At 47.3% G+C, this 23,481-nt stretch overlaps 13 protein-coding genes across 13 annotated transcripts; 8 read left to right on the top strand and 5 right to left on the bottom strand.

Moving 5' to 3' along the window:
- Positions 1-65: 65 nt before the first annotated feature.
- KL928_000403 (uncharacterized protein) lies at positions 66-2,384 on the top strand (the record flags this gene model as incomplete). The annotated part of the gene is made up of 1 exon (XM_043204683.1): positions 66-2,384. One exon carries the CDS (start codon positions 66-68, stop codon positions 2,382-2,384), a length of 2,319 nt encoding a protein of 772 aa, XP_043062298.1.
- Positions 2,385-2,480: 96 nt separating this feature from the next.
- KL928_000402 (uncharacterized protein) lies at positions 2,481-3,695 on the top strand (the record flags this gene model as incomplete). The annotated part of the gene is made up of 1 exon (XM_043204672.1): positions 2,481-3,695. One exon carries the CDS (start codon positions 2,481-2,483, stop codon positions 3,693-3,695), a length of 1,215 nt encoding a protein of 404 aa, XP_043062297.1.
- Positions 3,696-4,197: 502 nt separating this feature from the next.
- KL928_000401 (uncharacterized protein) lies at positions 4,198-6,382 on the bottom strand (the record flags this gene model as incomplete). The annotated part of the gene is made up of 2 exons (XM_043204661.1): positions 4,198-6,284; positions 6,373-6,382. 2 exons carry the CDS (start codon positions 6,380-6,382, stop codon positions 4,198-4,200), a joined length of 2,097 nt encoding a protein of 698 aa, XP_043062296.1.
- Positions 6,383-6,421: 39 nt separating this feature from the next.
- Positions 6,422-7,396, bottom strand: KL928_000400 (uncharacterized protein; the record flags this gene model as incomplete). The annotated part of the gene is made up of 1 exon (XM_043204650.1): positions 6,422-7,396. One exon carries the CDS (start codon positions 7,394-7,396, stop codon positions 6,422-6,424), a length of 975 nt encoding a protein of 324 aa, XP_043062295.1.
- A 604-nt stretch (positions 7,397-8,000) lies between these two features.
- On the top strand, positions 8,001-8,768 carry KL928_000399 (uncharacterized protein; the record flags this gene model as incomplete). The annotated part of the gene is made up of 1 exon (XM_043204637.1): positions 8,001-8,768. The coding sequence occupies one exon, from the start codon at positions 8,001-8,003 to the stop codon at positions 8,766-8,768; it is 768 nt and encodes a 255-aa protein (XP_043062294.1).
- Positions 8,769-8,947: 179 nt separating this feature from the next.
- KL928_000398 (uncharacterized protein) lies at positions 8,948-9,229 on the bottom strand (the record flags this gene model as incomplete). The annotated part of the gene is made up of 1 exon (XM_043204626.1): positions 8,948-9,229. One exon carries the CDS (start codon positions 9,227-9,229, stop codon positions 8,948-8,950), a length of 282 nt encoding a protein of 93 aa, XP_043062293.1.
- Positions 9,230-9,616: 387 nt separating this feature from the next.
- KL928_000397 (uncharacterized protein) lies at positions 9,617-11,233 on the top strand (the record flags this gene model as incomplete). Its single annotated transcript, XM_043204615.1, has 1 exon — positions 9,617-11,233. One exon carries the CDS (start codon positions 9,617-9,619, stop codon positions 11,231-11,233), a length of 1,617 nt encoding a protein of 538 aa, XP_043062292.1.
- A 166-nt stretch (positions 11,234-11,399) lies between these two features.
- Positions 11,400-12,491, top strand: KL928_000396 (uncharacterized protein; the record flags this gene model as incomplete). Its single annotated transcript, XM_043204604.1, has 1 exon — positions 11,400-12,491. The coding sequence occupies one exon, from the start codon at positions 11,400-11,402 to the stop codon at positions 12,489-12,491; it is 1,092 nt and encodes a 363-aa protein (XP_043062291.1).
- Positions 12,492-12,585: 94 nt separating this feature from the next.
- Positions 12,586-16,371, top strand: KL928_000395 (uncharacterized protein; the record flags this gene model as incomplete). Its single annotated transcript, XM_043204593.1, has 1 exon — positions 12,586-16,371. The coding sequence occupies one exon, from the start codon at positions 12,586-12,588 to the stop codon at positions 16,369-16,371; it is 3,786 nt and encodes a 1,261-aa protein (XP_043062290.1).
- Positions 16,372-16,435: 64 nt separating this feature from the next.
- Positions 16,436-19,681, top strand: KL928_000394 (uncharacterized protein; the record flags this gene model as incomplete). The annotated part of the gene is made up of 1 exon (XM_043204582.1): positions 16,436-19,681. The coding sequence occupies one exon, from the start codon at positions 16,436-16,438 to the stop codon at positions 19,679-19,681; it is 3,246 nt and encodes a 1,081-aa protein (XP_043062289.1).
- A 56-nt stretch (positions 19,682-19,737) lies between these two features.
- On the top strand, positions 19,738-21,400 carry KL928_000393 (uncharacterized protein; the record flags this gene model as incomplete). The annotated part of the gene is made up of 2 exons (XM_043204571.1): positions 19,738-19,782; positions 19,859-21,400. The coding sequence occupies 2 exons, from the start codon at positions 19,738-19,740 to the stop codon at positions 21,398-21,400; spliced, it is 1,587 nt and encodes a 528-aa protein (XP_043062288.1).
- Positions 21,401-21,423: 23 nt separating this feature from the next.
- Positions 21,424-21,951, bottom strand: KL928_000392 (uncharacterized protein; the record flags this gene model as incomplete). Its single annotated transcript, XM_043204560.1, has 1 exon — positions 21,424-21,951. One exon carries the CDS (start codon positions 21,949-21,951, stop codon positions 21,424-21,426), a length of 528 nt encoding a protein of 175 aa, XP_043062287.1.
- Positions 21,952-22,112: 161 nt separating this feature from the next.
- KL928_000391 (uncharacterized protein) lies at positions 22,113-23,474 on the bottom strand (the record flags this gene model as incomplete). The annotated part of the gene is made up of 1 exon (XM_043204549.1): positions 22,113-23,474. The coding sequence occupies one exon, from the start codon at positions 23,472-23,474 to the stop codon at positions 22,113-22,115; it is 1,362 nt and encodes a 453-aa protein (XP_043062286.1).
- Positions 23,475-23,481: the final 7 nt, after the last annotated feature.

Genomic DNA, 23,481 nt, shown 5'->3' with positions numbered 1-23,481 from the left:
ACAAGTAAGGGGCAAATAAACAGTGGTGTAAGGGTGTTACGGAGTAGCATCAACTTTATCACACAATGGCACCCCCATCATCAGCTGGTGCTCGTTTCCGGCAGCGCAAGATTTCGGTGAAGCAGACGCTCCAAGTGTGGAAGCAGCGCGACATACCAGATCTTGAGCTTGCTGAGCAACAGCGAGATCTACAACAGATCGAAACCGGTGTGGAAAAAGGAGAGGAAGAGGAACATCACTTGCAGAAAGTCATCAATGCATCTGCAGCTAAAATACAAGGTCGCAAGGTTGAGCAGGTTTACATTCCAACGCCAGACGCCTCGAAGGTTTGGGCAGACGCAGACAAGTACTACAAGGATGAGTTTGTCCCACCCGCTTCATACATCAAGTTCTCAGCTACCGTTGAGGACGTTTCCGGATGTCCCTATTGTATGGATGAGGAAGACGAGAAGTTTCTTGAAAAGATGAACAGTACGCTAGACAACAAATGCACTGAAGACGAGTTTGAGATGATCGCGCACAGATTCGAGTCGGTGGTGAACGAAAAACAGCCGTTTCTTTCGATGGATCCGCAGCAAATTTTGAGTTTCAAGGAAATAGTTGAGGTTGCCGTGGTGCCAGACAAATCTGATCCCGCCGATGTGGCGCGGACGTTAGAAAACCAACTTAATATACACCCGTTCAAGACGCTACTCGATGCCAAACCAACAAGCGGAAAGCAACCTCGTCCTTTGAAGGTGCTTTTTGATATGTTTGGTCGCAAAATCTATGAGCATTGGAAAGCTCGTCGCATAGCCAGAAACGGTAAGCCCGTGTTCCCTACGCTAAGGTTTGAAGATCCATCGCATAAGGACGATAATGACCCATATGTTTGTTTCAGACGCCGTGAATTTAGACAAGCGAGAAAAACCAGAAGAACCGATACACAAGGTGCAGAGCGTCTTGCAATGTTTTACAAAGACCTCAAGCATGCTCGCAATATATTGTTTATGGTTGCTGAACGGGAGGTTCGGCGACTTGAGCAGCTCAAGACCGATAAGGAGATCTTCAATTTGAGATGCGAAACAAAGAAAGTGAAGAGAGAGCTGGGAATCAAGGGAGAAGAAGAGGATTTGATCACACACAAGAAAAAAAGGCCACCATTGCCGGATCCGGAATTCTTCAGAGCGCAGCAGATGTCGGAGAAGGAACGATTATTGACCAAAGAGCGCCGCAAACAACAGCTCGAAAAGGAGAAACTAGTTGCCTCTCAAAGACAAAAGTATCAGAAGGGAGGCGCTTATTCTCAGGCGCAGCCAGGGCAGGGTGCAAACCCAGTTGCTGTCCAGCCATATGTCAAGCTACCGTCTTCCCGAATCCCAGATTTGGACTTAACAACAGTCAATGCAGTTTTGCAAGACAAGCTGGAGGGAATTAAGAAGGCAGTCAGCGACAAATTGGTAAAACGGCGCGCGCAGGATGAAGGATGGGTCAATTTCACCGACGATCCTTACAATCCATTTTTCCAAATTGCAAGCAATGAGGATGAGGCTTTGAAAGAAAGATCACACCTTCCTTATTCGTCCATCGCGTCATCGATGTATGAGGTGGAGAGTTCAAGGGAAGCCGAATTCTCTTCACTGCTCAACAGCCACAAACACTATACGGACGACGAAATAGTGAAGATCAACGCCGCTGATGGAGAGGTTGTGAAGAATGATAGAAATAACCTGCCAGAATTCTATGATCTCACTGGACAAGACCGCGATTATGAGGATACCGGATTTTACAATCCAAACAACGCCAATCAGCACAAACTTACCGTGTCAGAAGTTCTCTATAAACTCAGAAAGCGTGTTGGTCGTTACGGAAGAATGTGGATTGATCGCAAGCGTGTTAGGGATGATCCTGGCTTCGAAGAATACTTGAATGCCTCCGACGATGAAATTGAACTGGAGTCAGATAATGGCGACGAAGAATCGAAGGACGAACCCGTCACACCGCCAGAGAATGGTGAGCTGGCATCCCGAAAGAGACACATAAATGTTTATGATTCTCAGAGCGACGCGAAGAGGAGACTGAAGTCTCGCTTCATGTTCGACTCTGATCTGCCACCCTACAGTCCTTTGGATCCATCGAAGCTTAACCAAATTGGCAGTCAGACTCAGGCCATTAGATTTGGCTGTATGCTGTTGACAAAGGCATACGATAGCATCCACCACATCAGGCAGAAGCAGATCGAAGCTCATCAGCAACGTCTCCTCCAGCAACAGCAGAGAATGCTGCAGCAGAAGCAAAAACAACTGGCAAATGGATCGGCCGAGGCCAATGGGGCTAATGGATCGACGAAGTCAGCTTCCCCAGCACCAGGGAGTGCTGGTGAAATGAAGAAACTTAAAAGTTGATGTATAATAGTAAGACATTTCGATGAATTAGCGACGATCGACCGGTGGACGATAGTATGTAAAAAATAAGAGCATTTAATTTTTTCGCTGCCACCCATGTCCAAGCGAAAGATCGAAAGCGTTGATCCTTTTGATTCCAGACAGGATGTCATCAAACTTGTTCCGCGGCCAGTAGTTCCTTTTGCACCAGCGAAATACGAGGAAAGAAGACATTACCTTCGAATTTTTCATGAACAATTGAAGAAACTGGGGACTCCTAATGCAGTGGTTACCGCTGTTGATCAAGAGCATGATGTTGCGACTAAAAGCAAAACGCAACCAGAATACGTTCGAATGGTCAAGCGACGGATGTATGAGATCGTGAAGAAAAAGCCCAAACTTGATTCTGCTCCAAAAGGCTTGTCTAGTGAGGAGTATGTCAAAAGGTTGCAACAATTATGTGTTTCAAGACAGATGTTGTTGAGACACGGCTTCATCCTGGATGTGCCAGAGGCAAGGAAACATAGCGAGACATTAGAGTGCGCCCATTGCAAAGTGACATTCTTGGCTGCCGAGGAGTACCTACCGGCTCATAAAAGCGTATGCAGGTTTCATCCAGGAAAAATCATTACCAGTTTGAGCTCTGGAGTCAAAAAATGGAACCACAACTATGCGAACCGCCACTATTCGTGCTGCAATGAGACTCCCGGCCACACAGAAGGTTGCCAAGAGCTGGACAAGCATGTCTTCAAGTTGAACGATCCGGCAGAAATGCATTTCCTGCGGCCATTTGCAACCATTCGAGAATTGCGCGAAAAGTACAACTTAAAAGATAAGGCTGAATATTCAGCGATTGGTCTGGACTGCGAGATGTGCTACACCTCGTGCGGGTTCGAGATGATGAAATTGAGTCTTGTCAAGTTCCCAGAGTGCACTCTGATCATGGACGAGATTGTCAAACCCAAGGGCGACGTGATTGATTTGAACACATTTGTGTCTGGTGTGGACTCGATCCCGGAGGATGCAATGACATGGGAGCAAATGCTGGAAAAGATGGCGCGACTCACTGACGAGAACACAGTGATTATAGGACACGGCTTGGAGAACGATCTCAATGTTTTGCGGATAGTCTACCCCAAAATTGTGGACACAGCAGTGCTGTTCTCGGAGAAGACAGTCGACCCTCGTCGTAAAGACCCGCTGAAAAAACTCGCATGGCGGTTTTTGAGCAAGAACATCCAAGGTGGACAGCACGACTCGCTAGAAGATGCGATCATACCGCTCGAGATCGTCAAGAAACAAATTGAGAAGATGCCTCCTACTTCCGTCTGATGTAGTCCATGATCAGTTCCTGGTTCTGGGCCAGGATCTTCATCAGTCGGCTATTTTCGAGCAGAAGCTCTTTCAACTCGGTGTCAGTGTTTAGTCTCTTGGACTGTTTTGGAGACAGGAAAACGTTCTCATTGTGGTCCTCTCGTTTTGGCAGTTTTGAGGAGCTTGTTTTCGTGGCGCTTTGGAAATTCAGCACGGTCGGCCGGTCGACATTGGTGTTGGTTCGTGTTGCGTTAATCCTCCGCATCGTTGACAGTGGTGTCAGCGAGATAGGAGTCGTGGCTGCGCGTTTGCGTGGAGGAGACGTCACGGCACGCCGCATGCGGCGCTGTTCGAGGTGTCTAGTAGGCGTGAATGTGGGGAAAGGGTGCACCGGCTGTTTGGAGGGAGAGCTCATAAAAGAAATATAAATAAATAAAACCCCAGATCTGGGCTGTGCATTTTATAAATACCTTTTAGATTTGCTACGCAATGGTATCTAGTTTATTATATCTGCACGGGATTAGACCAGTCCGCTCAAACTAAGACGTTCCAAAAACATGGGCAGGTCGTCTTTTCGGATCTCAATCATGGAGCTTTCAAAGCTGTCTATTCTGGCTTTGGCACCCGTGCTGTTGGCTATTTCTTGGAACGCGAGCGAAAATGTGTTGAGCACCGTGATTCTTTCCGCAGCTTCTTCCACGCCCTTCATGTTTGGGTATTTGGGAGGCAGTCCACAGACGAGATAGGTGCCCGTGTCCACGTCGAGAGAGGCGATCACCAATGGCAAGACACTCCTGTCCAGCTCTGCGCAGGATTCGAGAATCCAGTTGCCCAGCTTTGTGAGGATGAGAGGATTTTGGAAGAGCTTGGTGTTGTTGCTGAAAGTTTTGATTTCGATGGAATCGGAGTTGCCAAAGTCCGGGATCAGCGAGTGGTCCGACACCGTGTTGTTGGTTGCAAAATTATCCTTCAGCACGACAAGCCTGAAGATGCGCAAGTTCTTTATCATTTTTTTTTGGAATATCTCGAACCCCTTGTCGAAAATGAACTGCTGCTGAAGTTTCGCGATCTTCAGCCCCTTGGAGATCAGCTCGAAATCGTCCAGCGCGTCGTATGCTCTCCAAAAATTGGAGACAAATTGTGCTTCTCTTTTCTGGATCAGCGTTCGAATATCCTTGGCGTTCTCTTCGATCTCAGGCGTCGACGGCCGTGTCTTTGTGTCTTGGGTTACGAGGTCCCCGTCGTACTCCAACAGCGCTGTCACGGCCTCCACAAAGTCACCGGCAGACAGAGAACCATGGAACCCAAAGTCGCGAACGAACCCATCTCTGATCACATCTGTCAGTCCGAACTGGCCCAAATTCTTGCGGAAGACAGTATGTAGTTTTTTTTTGAGGTTGATGTCCAGGTAATGCCAGTTCTGATTGGCGGCCGCAAGCGAAATACCCATGCGCGCAAACATGGTGTTCAATTTCCGCTTTCCATTAGTTGTGTATAGCTGAAGTTTTGAGTTGACGTAGCTGGAATAGAAAAACGAGCAGTACAGATTCCAATGTCGAAGAAGAAACAAGCTGTAGTCCTTGTCGACCCGCAGCGCGGTGTCGTCTGCTTTCTTTGCTCTGGCTGTGTCTAGTGCTGACTCCGAATTTTCTGCTCTGTCGTCGCTCTGTTGCAATCTGTTAACCTCATCTTTGAGGAGCGGGACCAGAGCCTCGTAAGTGTTGGCAAAGTCAGAGCTCAAGGAGCTGGTCCCCACAATCGACAGCCACAGATAATCGATATTGGACTCTCCCAGAGTGGAGATCAGCGAGTAAACCTGTATTGCAGCAGACATGGAAATGGTGGTACCCTGGTTGTAGTAATCTTCTATGATCTTCTCGTTCTCCAGAAGTAAACGTTTGCGTTGAGGAAGGGCGTCCTCACTTTTGCGCTTGCGGCCGCCGAGCTCGTCTTCAGAGTCGCTACCCAGATCGTCAAACTGGGGCTCCTCCGCCACTTCCTCCTCTTCATCGTCCATGGCTACCAATGCGTCGTATGCAGATTTTTGGCTCTCGAGCTCTCGTTCGGCAGAGCCGTCGTCGAAACACACAATCATTTGCGATCCAAACAAGTTGTCGAGGTTCCACGGCCGATGCCCGTCGAAAATGTATATGCGTCGCGTGAGCTTCATTTGGGGCTCTGTGGTAGAGGACTCTGGAGTGATCGGAACGCCGGACACATCAATCTGCTCGACGTGCTGCGACACGTCGATCTCCAGAAAGCTCTCGAGATCGACCATGGCGCCGCAGCCAACCACCAGCACGTTGGAAATGCCGTCGTCAAGCTTGGAATATTTGGTCTTGAGGTCATTATATCCAACAACAGGTATTAATTGAAACACAATGAGATGTCGTTTGAGAAGAACACACAGTATTCTGGCCGCACAGATCGCATCCACGTTCAAACACGACACAAAGATGACAAGTTTGCAGGTAGAGTGAGTTAGAGAGGTGGTCTTGATCTCCTCAAAGGCTTTGGAAAACTCTCCGGGAGTCAATATCATCGTCACTTGAAACCGAGTTTGTCGTGCACCCTGGTTGTCGGGTCCTTGTAAGTAGTTAGAAAGCACTGGGCGCAAACTGTGCTTCTACAGGCCGGTTCTGTTCGCGGTGTATGAATAAATTATACAAGTAATGTTACGCGTTTCAAGAAAAACATTGTGACATATGGTGTAAGGATGTGAACGGGGTTTTCAAATGCACTATTTACACGATGCCTAGCTTCATATTGTCGAGGAAAGTGCGTATTTTGTAGATGTCGGAGCCATTCCCCCACAAAAGGTAGTAGCGAGCCTTGGACTCATCGTCAACGTTCATGCACTGGAGATAGATCTTAGCCAAAATCTTGTATGTGAGTAGATCGGGCTGTATAGCATTTGCGCTGATCTCGTCCACCAGTTTGCTGATCAGCTGCAGATTTTCCGCTTTGCGCCACACCTGGAGCAGCACAGAGTTGTAAACATCGATGTTGAGGCCGAACTCGTAGACAAAAATTGATTTGTGCTGTCTGATGTAGTCGAGAACCAGCAGTGTGTCGTCGAACGAGTCAAAATCGTATGTAAGCGAGTTTAGGCAGTATTCCAGCAGAAGAGGAAGCGTTCTCTGGTTGACTGGCGGCTGTGAGGGATTTTCAAGGGTCAAGGTCTTCGTGGTTTGTACTAGCTGATCGAGATCCAATGAGTTTCTGTTCCTGGTGGGATACTCTCTCACAAACCGTTCCACAAGATCGTCTTTTATGTATGCCATCATTCCTTCGCTCGTATCAATATTGTGGTTGATATACTTCAGAGCTGGCTCCAGCGCCTTGATCAAAACCTTATTCTGTTCGAGCCTTTTCTTATATGTCTCCAAGCTGTGGGCCTTGATTGACTGTGTTCCTTGAGCCAAATCCTGGAACGGGCTCTTTGCTTGTTGCTCGTTTATGTTCACGAGATCTTTCAGAGTTTCAGCCACGCCAGCAGGCTTCGTTTTCTTCATAAGATAGTCAAACACTTTGCCAAAGGTCTTTTGTTCGCTGATAGAAGAGAGCTGGTTCTGCGACATCACAGACTTTGAGAAATCCTCAAAAAAGTTCTTGTACGACTGGTCATTTGTGATAGAGCTTGCCACACCGGGCTTTGTGGCCTCTGCCACCGTTTGGCCCAGCTTTGAATACTGTCGTATAAAGCGAGCCCTGTGCATTTTTTTTTACAAATATTAGATCTAATTTTACATAATCAAAGATGAGATGCTAACGTTTACGAGCTCAAGAAGCTCAAACATCAAACACGGGCAATACTAAGACGAGGAACAGACAATTTGCGGAAGTGAGCTCTTTCTTCAAAAGCGAATATCTATAGCCTAGCAAATAGGAGTGGCGATAGGAGTTTTCGGGACGGATCACACCATGAACGGCCATGCTACTAGCCGGTCCGTATGCAGAGAAGGTTTTGTTAGTAATTGGAATTTCCAAAAGGTTCTCTCCATAAACAAAAGGTCATGACAGTTACCGTTAATCGTGTCTTGACATGGGGTGGAAATTCTGGAAAAAAAATGCCGACGAGTTCCGAAACAATTATCGTAACAAACTGCGATAATTACATGCATCAGCTACCTTAATTGGCATGGCGTGACGTGCCTCCGACAGGTCCCGTAGACACGTTTGTCACCCATCAACGGGCGCGGGCCACGGATTCTCTTGCCGCTCAGCCGCACACACTAAGGAACCAAGGAATTGATCGGCTTCGCAACAGTATAAATAGCCGTCCTGATGACCCTCTTCTAGCCAGTACTAAATCAATTAGAAATGTCTGATCAGCTATCCAACACCGAAACCGCAGTCCACAACGAGAAAGCCCAGCACATGGCTTACGAGCCAGAGTATGTGGTCTATCCACCAAGAACAGGTCTACTGAGGGTCAGCTACTACAAGAAGTCCAGCCAATGGAGACCATATCCTACTTCTTGCGCCGGTGGCCTGGCTCTGATTGCCGTCACTCTGTTCTCTCTTGGTTTGATTTTATGTCAGGCCCACTCTGTGACAAACCCAGCTATTCTGTCGGGAGCTTTCTTCTTTGCTTCCGGATTAGTCCAGATCATCACTGGTATTTGGGCTATTGTCGATAACAATCTGTTTGGTTCCGTCCTACTTCTTTGCTACGGTGCGTTCTTTGCTTCCTTCGGTGCCATCATCACCGACGTCTTGGGCGTTCAGGACTACTATTCTAGCACTGACGACTACAACAACGCTTTGGGAATTTATCTGTCTGCATGGACAGTGTTTGACTTCATTTTGTTCACTTCGACCTTCAAAAGCACCATTCCATTGGTTGCTCTGACCTTCTGCAAGTGGTTCTTCATGTTGCTTTACACCATTGCCACGTTTGGAGAGCACGAGGGCTGTAAGGTTGCATCTGGCGTGTTCAGTTTCTTGGCTTCTGTCTGTGCCTTCTATGGTGTCTACGACGGACTGGCCAGTGCTGCAAACTCGTACGCACCAGTTCCAGAAACCAAGTGGCTCAGAATGCCAGGATCATGGCACGAGCCTGAAGCAGCTAAGGTTCCTCTTGTTTAATATCAGCCATTACTTTTTCACGAGGAACGAGGAACGAGAAACGAGAGATGATAACAGTCCCTACTCTAATGTCTTAATATTTTATACGTGAATGAAGAAATGACATTTAATGATATGCGCTCTACAGCAGTCAATACGTAGATAGATAATTTATATACAGCGGACTGGTGGTTATGTCTTTAATCGTCGGCCTTGCGGTGAATTTTGGGTAGCAAACGAGAGGCATGGAAGTTGATCATTGGGCTAGACTTGGTGGTGACGGTCTTCTTGGAGTACATGCACTCTCTAAGCTGCTGTTCTAGTTCTTTGCAAGCTGCGGCACCTTCCCCGTTGGCAGCCCAGCAGTTCAGCATCTGAGACATCACCACAGCGCACTTTCCTGCTGCTGCACCTTTCTTGCCCGACGACCGGATCTTCAACCGAGGAAGTGGCGGAATAGCTGGGGTGTGCTTTGGTCTCATGACGGCCGATCTTATAAAAATATGTTGAAAAAATATACTTTACCCGGCAAGGCCTATTTTTTTTTTTTGGTTTCTTTGGCGGTGCAAGGATGCGAAGATATACTAGCGTGGTAGCTGGACGAGCTTGCAAAAGAGCCGCTTCTGGTACACAATAAACCGATTCCGGGCTTGTGCGGTCTGGCTGGGTGCGTTCCTTATTGAGGGAGAAGAAATCGTGTTGGCATCTGGGGCAATCTGGGTGTCTCTGCATGTCCACTGATCATAGTTGAGGCCCCTGCGCCAAGCAAAGGATGGCTAACATAAGCAGATATGCCAAATTCGCGATCCACGTTGAGAAATAATTAGCTAATCAATTGTTAATTCTAACAATTTTCAATTTTAATAAACATGTCGCTTTCGGCCTCTGACAGTGTCAATATGCCGGTCACTCCGTTGCAACCCGCAGACTTGCCCAAAAGGCCGCGCAGTCCTAATATCGAAAATGGTGGCGGCAGTTTGGACGACCACCAAAAATCGAAAATACCCAAATTAGACTCCAACACCCCCGTCGATACGAGCTCTGAATCAGACGTCTCGTCTGAGGACTCTGATACGTTCATGGTGGACGAACTTGCATTGAAAGAAATCGAATTCGAGGAACCCAGCGACTCGGAACCGCCTTTTGACAGGATGGATTACTTTGACCGGGACTCGCTTCCGCTCATGACTGATATAAAGATCACCAAAAACGTTTGCTCGTACACCAGAAGTTTCCTCAAGTCGCGCGGATTTGTTGAATTTCTGGAGAAAACCATACCCGTGGATCCCTCGCCTCAAGACATACTACACGTCACGGGTATGCTTGGCTATACGCCAAGGTACGAGAGCCGCTTTTATAAGAATCAGGACCAGACAGAGGAGTTCATGCAAAAATGCATTCTTTTTATGCAGAAAGCCATGAACAGGGTGCTGAAGATCCGCACAAGACTCCCAAGCTTCCACAAGCTTGAGCACGTTAAGAGTGCGCTGGAAAATGCGAAAAGCGTCCTGGTGCTAACTGGTGCAGGAATATCCACCTCTTTGGGAATTCCCGATTTCAGATCGTCGCAGGGTTTCTATGCACGAATGAAGCATCTTGGCCTCGACGACCCGCAGGACGTTTTCAGTCTGGAGGTGTTCAAACGGTCTCCGGAGGTGTTTTATTCGATCGCACATATGATTCTGCCTCCAGAAGCCGCTTACACACCGCTACATGGCTTTATCCGCCTGTTGCAGGACAAAGGGAAGCTGCTGCGAAACTACACGCAAAACATCGATAACCTGGAAGCCAACGCAGGGGTGTTGAAAGAGAAGGTTGTCCAGTGCCATGGATCGTTTGCGACCGCCAGCTGTATTACATGCAAATACAAGGTGCCTGGAGAAACACTGTTTGGACATCTGAGACGCCAGGAAATCGCATACTGTCCCTTCTGTGAGAACGAAAGAAAGAGTCTGCTTGCACAGCTGGACAAGATGGAGGACGAAGGCGTCTACTCGCGAAAGTTTGAGTATGTGAACTCTTTCGGAGTGATGAAGCCTGACATTACGTTTTTCGGAGAAGACTTGCCGGAGCAATTCCACAGCACTATCAAGAGCGACATACAGAACTGCGACTTGCTGATATGTATAGGGACGTCACTGAAAGTGGCCCCAGTTAGCGAGATTATCAACCTTGTCCCCAATCACGTCCCGCAAATTTTGATCAATAAAGATCCTATCTACCACTGCGAATTTGACGTTGATATCCTGGGCTACTGCGATCATGTGATCACTTATCTCGCGGGCAAGGAGCTGGGATGGCGAATTAACCACAAGGATTTTGACAAGATCCTGAATTCTGGTCTGGAACTGGCCGTGGTGGACGAGGCAGCAGGCTGCTACGAGGTAACCGACGAGGAGACGCGCAAAAAGCTAGACGCTGAGCTGGCGGGGCAGGACGAGGAGGATACACAAGCTAGTGAGCAACAGAGCTCTGTGGGCGAATAGCTGGGCAACGCATATCGAGCGATTGCTGATAAAAGAAGCTTCCAGAAATATTTACCATGATTTATAATCTCGGGGAATTCGGCAGGCGCTCGGCTAATAATTTTAGTGTAATTTTTGACGCAAGAAGTATCTAAAAAAACCTAAAGGCAATTTTTGTGCAGTTAACATGACTGAAGCTCCAATTGTCAACAATACTTTGACCATCGACGCGGTCACGTACTACAATCATTCTACGCCTTTACAGATCGCTAAGAGAGAGATCAAGGGCCGCTCCGAGTCCTCTTTCCTGGCTCCTACTGAAATCTTGGTCAAGACAAAATATGCCGCTTTGAATCCTGTCGATGTGTGTTTATGGCAATTGTGTCCAAAATGGCTGAAAAGGGGACAGCCTAAAGGCTTTGGCGGAGACTTTTCGGGTGTGGTCCTGCAAACAGGCTCCGAAGTCAAATCTTTCAAGGCCGGAGATAAGATTTATGGAGACATTATAAGTCCTTACTCTCCGTACGGCTCATTTGCGAACTACCAGGTCATTGACGTGGCCAAAGTAACAAAAGTTGCCAAGGTTCCTGAAGGACTGCCTCTAGAGAAGGCTGCCGGTATTGTGATTCCATTTGCCACCGCTTACGAGTTGATCACCAGACATAAGAACCTGAAGGGTGCAAACGTCCTTGTTCTTGGCGGAGGAACCTCTGTCGGTATGATGGGACTTCAAATAGTGAGACATCTGGGTGCTGAGTATATTCTCACCACCTGCTCTTCCAAGTCGAATGCAATTGCTCACGATTTTGGTGCCCACGAAACCGTGGACTACCATGACAAGGAAGCTGAATATAAGCAGATTGTTGAGGCCGCCAAGAAACACGGAAAGTTCGATCTTATATTTGATAGCTGCAGAGACGAGGTTCTGGTTGGACGCTTGAAGGACGTCCTCAAGACTAAGAAAGAAGGTGGAAAGTACGTCCAAGTTCTTGGAAGCAACACTATGACCTACGGAACAGTCAGATACAGAGACATGATCCCAACCAGAGGAAACCTGAGGGAGCAGATTTTGACAAAGCTTGGGCTCTCCAATTACGACTTTTCTATTGGAAACCTTACCGATGGTGCCGGCTACGCTAAGGCTGTGAGCGACATGTGGGAGAAGAAACAATTCAATGTCATTGTTGATACCATTTATAAGTTTGAGGAGTTCCACAAGGCCGTCGACAAGTTCCAAAGTGGTAACGTCAAGGGTAAGCTTTTGGTTGAGTTTGATTGATTTATTAGTTTGGTGCAAGGGTGTACTTTAATTAAATTCGTTCTTACAGAACAAACATTGTAAACAGATCTCTTAAAATTATTATCCTTTTGTTATGATCAGAAGCCACCCCTCCAAGGGCCATCAGAAGACGGCTTCTCACTCGTCAATTGATCTGGCCCGTCAGTATGAGCTTGATATCTCCAAAATCAACAAATATCTGTTCAGGGAAACGGATCAGTCTGGCCGTCGGGCTGAGAAGTACCTGGCACATGTCCGTATCATTGAGGACTCGAAATCCCAGTCTGAACGCCCACCCGACAACAGCCCCGCCCGTAATAAGAAGGACCGTATTTTGATATTGTCTGTGAGGTCATCAGGCAGAATTCGTTTGCACAAGGCAAGAGAGAACCCTGACTCCAGCGTCCAAATCGGTAGAACTTGGGATTTCGAGGAGCTCACTAAGATTGAGCTCGATCCAGAAGTTCCGACCGGTTTCATTTTTGAGATGGGCAAGAGGTACTATTGGGAAACAAGTTATCCCAAAGAAAGGAGAGTTTGGCTCACATCTGTGCTGGAACATTATATCAGGTACACCGGGGGTAAAAAACTTCCCCAGTTGGTGAATTGCTCAGTCGACTATTTCCATTTGGAGCCTCTTCTTCATAAATATGCCCATAAGCTTCCGAGTCGCTCTGCAACAGCAGAGAGCTCAACAACAATGACCAGTGGAACACGAACAGGGACTTCGGCCACTACAACGACTGCCCATAGTTCGCCTCGAACACATATTTCATCTCCCGTTCCAGTTCCAGGAGCCGGCTCTCCATCGGGGCCAGGCATCTACGGCAAAGGCGACATGCGCTCAAGAGAATTTCAAAGGACAACTTCCGCCCTCAAGGGTCTAGACAAAGAGCAGGATCGCAAAGAGCAGGAGCGTAAGGAGCGAGAGAGAAAAGAGCATGAGCTCAGAGAACGCGAGAGAATCGAAAGGGAACACAGAGAACAGGAAACAAGAGCACAACAGTTAAGAGAACAGCAGCAAAAGGAACAACAACAGCGCGAGATGGAACGCATTGAGGCGGAAAAACGCGAGAAGGAACGTTTGGAGCGACAGAAGCAAGAGATCGAGCTTCGTGAGCGACAACAACGGGAACAAATGCTGGAGAAGGAAAGACTCGAGCAGTCTAGACGAGAGATGGAAAAAGCACAAACTTTAAATGCTTTGAAAAGCAACAGCGGATCCACGTCAGCAAGGTCAGTTAAATCTATCGAGTTCATAGGACATCGCAAGTCGCACCATGAAATTGAGGAGCTGACGCAGGACGACGAGTACGAAGCTGTGCTTGACGACTATGCCGATGACGAACCGGAAACAGCGCCATTGAACTTGAGCATGAACACGTCTTTCCCAGAAAAACCGGAGATTTCCATCAATTCGCTTAAAGTGCCCTCTCCAATTCCTCATAATGTTGGCAAGGCTGAGAAGTTTGTGCTTGACTTTGATATCTCTGACGAAGAAGAAGAAAACACAACCATGGATTTGCTGAGGCCTCATGCCAGATCGAGGGCTTTCAGCAGGGTTGACACTGAAAATCCAAAAGGCGGAGATCTCACTGAGCTTTTTGATGAGATAGGATGGGACCCCAAAGTGGACGACTCCAAGTCTTTGCAGAAGAAGCTGCTCAAGGAACTGGAAAGAATACAGTTCAAGAGGATTGAGTCATTGACGGACGTAATAGGCTCTACGTCGGCAGTCAATCAAGCTATTAACAGGTCGATCAAGGAATGCGAATCCATTGATCCTATCTTAGCCTTTTACGGAATCCAACTGGCCTCTTTTCAGGATGAGGTTGATTACATAGAGAAGCAAGGAAAAGGCGTGCAAGTTGAGACTACTAACAAAAAGCTTCTTATGAAAGAGCTCAATGAAATTATGCATTCCGTGGACATTTCAGACCAAGAACTGAGCCGCTTACTGAACGAGCGCATTACTATCGGTTCACAAAACGAGAGCATTGAGGCTGCTTTGGGCAATCTGTATGCAGCGTTGATGAAGATCAGAGGTAACGATTCCGATGATGAAGAAATGGGTCAGATGAGAGCTCTTGAAGAGAAAAAATCCAAGTACGAGAGGGCTGCAACCATGTTCGTGAGCGGCTTCAAAAAACAGTTGAGTCAGCTGCTCAAGGCCTCAGTGACTAGTCTGAATTCAAGACTTCAGACCGAAAAGTCGTTGAATGCCCTGCATTCTGCTCTCGAGCGTAAACTTGCGGAGCTGATGACGTTACAGGGCGTGATGGCCTTTGTGAAACAAGTGTCGCCAGAAGACTACAAGCAGATGCTAGCTGAGCATAAGGAGGCTTATTCACAATTCTATATGAATTTTGTTTCAGTCCTTGTTGAAAAGGTTGTTTCTGAAAAGCAAACTACCAAGGCTCCATCTTTTTCGTTCAATAGCGAGCCAAAAGATACTATTCTTGAAATATCCAAACGGACTAGGTCGGCGACTGGATCCAAAAAGATGTCGTCGAACACAAAAATCTTGCAAGAGCTTGGTTTGGGAACGCCGTCTCAGGAGTCTATCAGCAGTTCGCCAGAACCAATGGAGAAAAATGCCTTTTCGACGGTGCTTTTAGACCTGTTGAGGCTGTTCTTCAGTACGATTATTACACACCAACGCTTTGTGATTCAATTCTTCTCGCTGTCATCTTCTGAAGAGTATAACTTTGTTCAGATGATCAAAAAACCACTTGCCCTGCGTGTGCGCGACTTCACCGAGTCCAACGTTTCTCACATGGAACCGGATCGTGATGTTAGTGACCAGACATTCAACTTCATGCATACGATTGTTGGAGAATCGATTCACAAACTGTTCAAGTTTGTGTCGAAGATTGTCAAGGAGGACATGCTTCAGTTCCCAGTAATTTCATTATTTGCCGAAAAGCTCATTGCCGAGCTTTCGTCGACAGGCCAAGAGTATGTGGTTAACATGCTGAGCCGAATGGACTCAAAGCTTGTCCTCATATGGACCAGACATATTGACAACCAGCTGCATATTATGGAGAAGGAGCCTGTTGGCTTCAAGGTTTACAAATTCACTAAGGCGTTCCCTGAATTCTTCCGTCGTGTTGAAGATGTGATGGCATTGAACGGAGCTGTTAATGTCTATGAATACGCCATTAAGCAGCAGCTGGACAGCGACTACAACAAACTATGGGAAGCGCTCAACACTTGTCTCCATAGAAATGCTCAAGTCACTGGACAACAGGATATTCTTCTGGCCAGAACAGCTAGCGAGAATACCCGGCTGGAACTCACCAAAACAATCCCATCTGCAGTTGAAACGGTAGCAGGCCACTTGGTTCTGCTACTCAACTACAAATGGCTAAGTGAGGAAGTCAAGAACTTGGCTACTTTGCCTCCTGCCATTAGAACAAAGATTGAGGAGTTGAAATCGAGCGAGCTCAACGAATTCTGTGACTCTTATGCTAAAACCACTGCAATCGGAGAGCTCATGTCGGTGCTAGACGGAATCGATGGTCTGATCAAGTCTCACACGAATCCATCACGAACAAACGCGTACTCCACTGCCAATATGAGCAAGCTGCTGAGCAAATTCGAATCATCCAAGTTGAAGACGTATATAAAGCAGCTATCTACAGAGCTTTCGTCGCAGATCATGGGCAAGATGACGTGTGGGGAGGAAAGCGAGATCAGCAGAAAGGTTGCCCAGGAGTTGGAGAAAGACCTTTTCAACAACTGCCTGAACTCACTAAGCATTATCTACAACGTCAGTTTTTCGAAGCTGAACCAAGTTCTCAAAGATTACTACGAGTCGCTCTCTAGTCCGGTCGACAAAATCGTTATCAACTATAATTTCAGCAAGGAGTATCTTTGAGGATCACGGCTGTGCAGATAAAAAATATAGAATACGCGTTTGCATTAATCTTGATATTTTTGTCATGTCGTCTGATGACGATTTCAGTGACGAGGGAGACATTGTATTTCTGAACGAGATCAAACCCAGACGCGACTCAGGCAGTGCGATCAATCGCTTTTCTGAGGTGCGCAAAGTTGGACAGCGCACGCTGGATGGCGGCGTTCTTGAGTTTCAGAACGGCAACGGGACCACAATCTACGAGGAGATTCGCGAGAAAAACATCCGTTTCGGGCCCACCCACCATCCATTGAACTACAGCGCGCTTGAAACCTTTGTTTATCCAACCAATTACGAGGTCAGAGATTACCAATTCGAAATTGTCAAACAGGCGTTATATCAGAATCTGCTCTGTGTGCTACCCACGGGTCTGGGAAAGACGTTCATTGCATCCACGGTGATGCTCAACTACTTTCGATGGACACGTGATGCCAAGGTGATATTCATGGCTCCGACTAGACCCTTGGTTGCTCAGCAGATCAAGGCCTGTTATGGTATTACGGGCATTCCGAGCGATCAAACGGCTATTCTTCTCGACAAGACGCGACGGAATCGCGCCGAAATCTGGCGCTCAAAACGCGTTTTCTTTGCAACTCCCCAGGTGGTCGAGAACGACCTGAAGAGTGGTACGCTAAATCCCAAAGACATCGTGCTGCTAGTGGTGGACGAAGCTCATCGATCCAAAGGTGCGTATGCGTATACGGCCGTTGTGACGTACATGAGGAAGTTCAACACAAGTTTCCGAGTTCTGGGTCTCTCCGCTACTCCTGGCTCTGATGTTGAGTCTATCCAAGAAATTGTGGACAATTTACTCATATCGCGAATTGAGGTGCGCACTGAAGACAGCTCGGATACTGCGAAATATATGAAGGGCCGCGACATTCTGAAGATTGACTGTGAAGTCACTGATAGCATTGCATTGATTGTGGAGCTAATTTGTGAGGCCATTCTCCCCGTGCTTCGGAAAGCTAATGGCAGCGGGATCTACGACATTACAGATCCCTCGAAAATTAACCATTTCCAAGCCATGGAGAAATCCCAAAAAGTGATCAAGAATCCAACTCTGGCAGAGGGAATTAAATGGACGTATTATTTCCAGCTACAGCTACTGGGAACGGTGGGACAATTGTTGCGACGACTCTATGTTTATGGTATCCAGACGTTCTACTCGTATTTCCTTGACAAGTTTACAGAGTTCACAACCAAGTATGACAACAAGAAGTCGACCAACAAAATAGCAGCCAGTTTCTACTACCACGCAAGAATCAAGGAGCTGAAAAACAGGGTCGAGAAAATGATTGTCGAGGACGAGCAGAAGTCTGCAAAAGGCGAGCGCATCAGAGGAGTCTTTTCGCACTCGAAAATGCAGCATATGGTTGACGAGCTGGAATCGTTCTTTGGCGAGACACAGAACCCAAATTCCAAAGTCATTATTTTTACCGAGCTTCGTGAGAGTGCATTGGATATTGTGAAATGTTTAGAGTCTGCAAACGGCACCATCCATGCCAAAAACCCTAGCGGGCCAAGTGAATTATTCAAACCGCACATTTTCATTGGACAAGCAAGGGAAAAGGAGAAATTTGACTCGGAATCGTTTGCGAAGAAGCATGGGCCCAAGCGGCGTGGCAAAAATAAACAACCAGAACCCAAGAAAGAAACCAAGCCCAAGGTTGAGCTGAAACTTCGTCCCAATGATCGTGTTAGGAGCTCTGAGGATGCACAGCTTCGAGGAATGACACAGAGGGTGCAGAAAGAGCTGATTGCGGAGTTCAAAAAGGGAGTGTACAACGTGCTGGTTGCAACCTCTATAGGTGAAGAGGGATTGGATATTGGAGAAGTCGATCTGATTGTGTGTTATGACTCAACGTCTTCGCCGATCAAGAACATCCAGAGAATGGGAAGAACCGGTAGAAAGCGAGATGGTCGGATCATTCTGCTTCTGTCGAGCAATGAGCGCGATAAGTTCGACAAAGCCATGGATAATTACAGCTGGATTCAAACTCACTTGCAAGCTGGGAACAACATTCGCTTCCATCCGTCAGACCGTATTGTTCCAAAGGGATGTAATCCTAGACCAGAGAAGAAACTTATTGACATTCCGAAAGAAAACGAGGAAATAATACAAGAAACAGACGACAGTGATGCATTTTTGCGGCTTGCGACACAGCTCACCACCAAGGGGAAGACCAAGAAGGGCAAGAAGGCTACTGAAAAACGCGACGAAGCGCAGCCCTCGATTAAGTCGTTCTTCATGCCAGACGGAGTGGAGACTGGTTTTCGATCTGCTTCGAAGCTTGTCCGCCAGCGGCAGGAGGGAGAGGTACCAAGTGTCAAAAAGCGGCGGTTATTGGACGACGTCTCGGATTTGGAGGCATCTGACGACGAGGAGGTGAAGCTGAGAGAGTTGTTCAGCTCCTCCAGCAGGGCACATAGAAGCTCCAGCATTTTGGGGTCCACTATAGGACAGTCTATTCTTCTTGCTAGCGAGGAGCCCGAAGAGCCAAAATACGAGGGCGAAAAAGCGGTTCAGGAGCAGGACGACGTCTCGTCTAAGAGCGACACTCTGAAAGAGTCGATTCTTATTGATCTGGACGAGTTTTCAGAGGACGATCTGAGTGCCCTGAAGAGCGACTCTAAGAAGCCACGCACGTTTTCATCTGACGATCGTGAGTGCTTGGACGACAGCTTCACCGAAGACACAGATCCCCCATTAATGAAGCACGAGAAAACGGGGGTCGCCGAGTCGAATAATGAATTCAAAGAGGAAGCATCCATCCAAAACGAGATTATGAGTTTGAGGAGCCAAATGAAGAACGTGAACTCTTCTCCTCGCCAGCTTACTCCAATACCTGTCAGAGGCAAACCGGACCAGTCGCCGATTTCGCGGCTCACACCGATAAAACTCTCCAAAGTTCGAAGCCAGTCAGACAGGCGCACTGTGGATCCCGTGTTCAAGTCAGAATTCAGTCCAGAAGACGGCTACATGACGCCTGAGCAGGAGCTTGAGTTCTACACGCGATACTTTGTGAAAATTCCTCCCTTGGACTTCAACCGGGTGGACAATCCTATCGGCTGCATCAAGAGGGGTGCTCTATGTGGAAACCTAGGGCACTCCTCGTCAGCTTCGTCTTTGATTGGCGTAGTGACGCTAATGAGCAACGAAAGAAAGTTGGACAATTTGAATAACGAATTGCGTGACTACCACGAGAAAAATCAGTGGATCAACTTCAACGATCAAACTCTTTTGTCTCGGATTATATATAATGACTGATCCAGCTAATAAATTAGGCTACTAAAAAATCTGGGGTAATTATTATTTTTTTAATCATGATCGGAGCAGAACTTATTGCGGAAACGCTCCAGCAACTGGGAGTCGAGCATGTTTTTGGTATTGTTGGTATTCCGGTGGTTGAGGTAAGTATCACTAACCCATTTGACTAACGGGAAGGTTGCCGATGCCTGCATTGAGAAAGGCATTCGATTTATCCCCTTCAGAAACGAACAGCAAGCTTCTCTAGCAGCTTCAATATACGGCTACTTAGCTAACAAGCCTGGGGTTCTGCTGACAGTTGGAGGACCAGGGGTTGTCAATGCCCTGGCCGGTGTGTACAACGCGAACTCCAACAAATGGCCCCTCATGGTCCTGGCCGGATCAACTAAAATATGCCTGCAAGCAAAAGGCGGATTTCAGGAACTGGATCAGGTCAGTCTAATGAAGCCATGGGCAAAAAGTAGCTTTCGCACAGTTTTAAGCAGCCAAATACCACTGTTTATCGAGAAAGCCTATTGGACATCCATAGCAGATGTGCCAGGGACAACTTATGTTGACTTGCCTGACGACATTATCAAACAAACATGCTACGAGGATGTTAGAGTGACGAAATTCGACCTTTCATTACTTTCGATTACAATTCCGGAACCAACAAAGATAAGAAGGGCCACCGAAGTCTTAAAAGATGCCAGGTTTCCGTTGCTGATAATTGGGAAGGGGGCAGCAAATGCATCGCAGACACTCAGACAATTTGTTGAGACCCATCGGATCGCGTTCCTCCCCACACCAATGGGAAAAGGAATCATTCCAGATGCTTCCAATTATAACGTTTCCTCTGCAAGGTCTTTGGTGTTGAAGCATGCAGACGTGGTGCTAGTGGCAGGTGCCAGATTGAACTGGATTCTCCATTTTGGAGAGCCTCCGAAATTCAACAAAGACGTCAAAATCGTTCAAATTGACACAGATGCCGGCGAAATTGCACGTAGCGTTGGCACTTTAGAGCTCGGCATCCTGGGAGATGTGGAACGCACAGTGAGCTCTCTCAGCGACCAGTTGCACGGACACCAATTTCCAGCGCTTCCCAAGATAGTCACAGAGCTGATTGAAAAAAGAGAGCAAGCGTTGCATCAACTGGAAGAAATTGTAAATGATGATCTTATGCCTAGTCACACTCAAGCGCTGGCCGCCATTAGGAAACACATGCCGCCTGATGCAAACATTGTGGCCGAGGGCGCTCGTACAATGGATCTGTCCCGACAGAGTTTGTACCTACGCGAGCCTCGCCAAAGGCTGGATGCAGGAACCAATGGCACAATGGGGGTTGGTTTGGCATATGCAGTGACAGCCAAATTGACAGCCAAAGACAAGCCGTTGATTGTTATACAGGGAGACTCGGCATTTGGGTTCTCAGCCATGGAGATCGAGACACTTGTGCGAGAAAGACTTCCCTGTATAATCATAGTGCTCAATAATTCAGGAATTTACAATGGAGTTGAAAACCCGCGTGAGTACATTCCATACACCAAGAAACCGCTTCCTTCAACGGCGTTGACTTTCGGAGTTCGGTACGAAAAGATCGGCTGGTCATTGGGTGGGACCGGCTATTTCGTGGAGAAATGCAAGGAGCTAGATGACGTTTTGAAAAAAGGGATGGAAGACATGTTGAGCGGAAAAGTTGTTTTAATTAACGTGATGGTGAAACCACACGCAAAATTATAGCGGTAAGACTATATTCTCTAATTTCAGAAAGTAGCAGTCTCATTTAGTTGGAATGAGTATTCTGGGATCTGCATACCTTGGGCCCCCGTTTTCTCGTTTTTGTCGTCCTTTTTGTCAGGCTTCTTCTTCTTGATATACTTCGACTTCTCCCTCTCTTCCAACGGCGGTAACCTTGGTCTTCCACGCTTGCGCTTCTCCGAGGGCACATCTGGCCGAGGAGGCGGGAATTTACGAGGTCGTCCTCGCTTGCGCTTTTCCCCGCCGGTTTCAGGCTTCTCGCGTTTAATTTCCTCGCCGGCTTTCGGTTCAGGCGTAGAGGACGCAGCAGACTCAGGCTTATCATTTGGCGAGGTATCTCTGGTTTCCGGACTCTTTGAAAGCGTGTAGGGGAGGAGGTTGGAGGACACCGGCCCCGTGTTTTTGGTGACTGGGGGCGGCAGAATGTAGTGCGGTTTGCTAGTCAATGACAGCGAAGAGATCGGAGACGGCACATCCGGAGGAAGACTGAGTACCGGAAGTTTCACAGATGAGCGAGGCGGTTCCGATAGCATGTGGTCAGAGGTTCATAAATTTTCGTGTAATATAAATTAATTAAATCAGAAAAAAATTCCCAAATATTCCCAATAATTAATGGAAAAATAAAAAAAATAAATTAATTCTGATAACACATTGTCGTGTGTCACACAGTGTTGACATTTATATAGATCTACCTCTAACATGCACAATGATTTGTCGTTCTAGGGAATGGGATGGTATCCCGTATATTCTCAGCTCCGCTCAGATACTGCAGCAATCTCTCGAAGCCCATACCAAACCCTCCATGTGGCACGCTTCCGTTCTTTCTGAGGTTTAGGTACCACTGTAGTGGGCCGATGTCCATTTGTCGGTCAGCAATCTCCTGCTCCAATTTCTGCAAATCGTGCTCTCTCAAAGACCCACCAATCAGCTCTCCAATTTGCGGAATCAGCAAATCGTAACATGCCACTGTTTTTCCATCGTTGTTTTTTTTCATGTAGAAAGGCTTTTGGTCTTCAGGGTAGTCCGTCACAAACACAGGGCCCTTGTAATATTCACCTGCAAGCCACTTTTCGTGCTCAGATCCCAGGCTGTCTCCCCACTCTGGAACTGCCCTAAAGTTGCTTGAGTTTTGTCGCACGAGATTTACAGCTTCAGAGTATGTGATCTGAGTGTAAGTGCCATTGGCCAGCATGTCCCAACGTTGTCTGATTTCGTCAGAAAACTCATCAGGCCCACTATTTTGAAGTGCGCAAGCTATGTGGCGCAACATCTTCTCCGAAAATCGAGTCAATTGGCTCACGTCGTCAATAAAAGCGATCTCTGCCTCTAGCATCCAAAATTCAGATAGATGGCGATTTGTGTCGCTCTCCTCGGCGCGAAAGCATGGAGTCAGCGTCCAGACACGGCCTAAGGCTGCACACAGAACTTCAAGATGCAATTGAGTCGAAACGGTCATATATGCATTCTTGCCAAAGAACTGCTCTGGACTGCCGAGCTTCGATTCTGACTCAATACGGAAAAGCTCGCCAGCCCCCTCACAGTCACTGCTTGTCACTGTTGGCGGGTGGGTTTTGAAAAACGAGTGTTCGTCGAAGAAATGTGAGATAGCAGACTCTAATTTAGAGCTCATCCGGAGAATAGAGCCGGCTTCCGGAACTCTCCACCGATACTCAGGTATACTTCGTAAAAATTGGCTGGAGTGAGTCTTCTTTTGCAGCGGATACAGCTCTTCAACTCCACCATACACCTCGATCTGCGGTTCGTGCTGCTCGGTCACCTGTAGCTCGTAACTCTGTTTTCCCTTACCTTCGCTCCAGACACCTGATATTTGGACTCCAGCGCCAGTGTTCAATGCTTTCGGGATCAGCGAAGGTGGCCGAATGACACACTTGATGTCTCCGTGCGAGGAACCATCGACGAGATCGACAAATGCAACATTTTTGGATATTCTTAGAGACTTGACCCATCCGTTGATCTTTATCGTGTCGCCAATCTGCGGAGGATTCTGTGCAATGTCTTTGATACACTTGGGTAGTATGCACCCAGGCCAGCTCATATATCGC

The sequence above is a fragment of the Ogataea angusta genome, assembly GCF_019207475.1.
Source record: "Ogataea angusta isolate 61-244 chromosome Unknown 61-244_NODE_1_length_1302399_cov_90.877568, whole genome shotgun sequence".
NCBI lineage: Eukaryota > Fungi > Ascomycota > Pichiomycetes > Pichiales > Pichiaceae > Ogataea > Ogataea angusta.
Note: the sequence above shows the minus strand (reverse complement) of the source record. Positions and strands in the feature narration are given on the sequence as shown.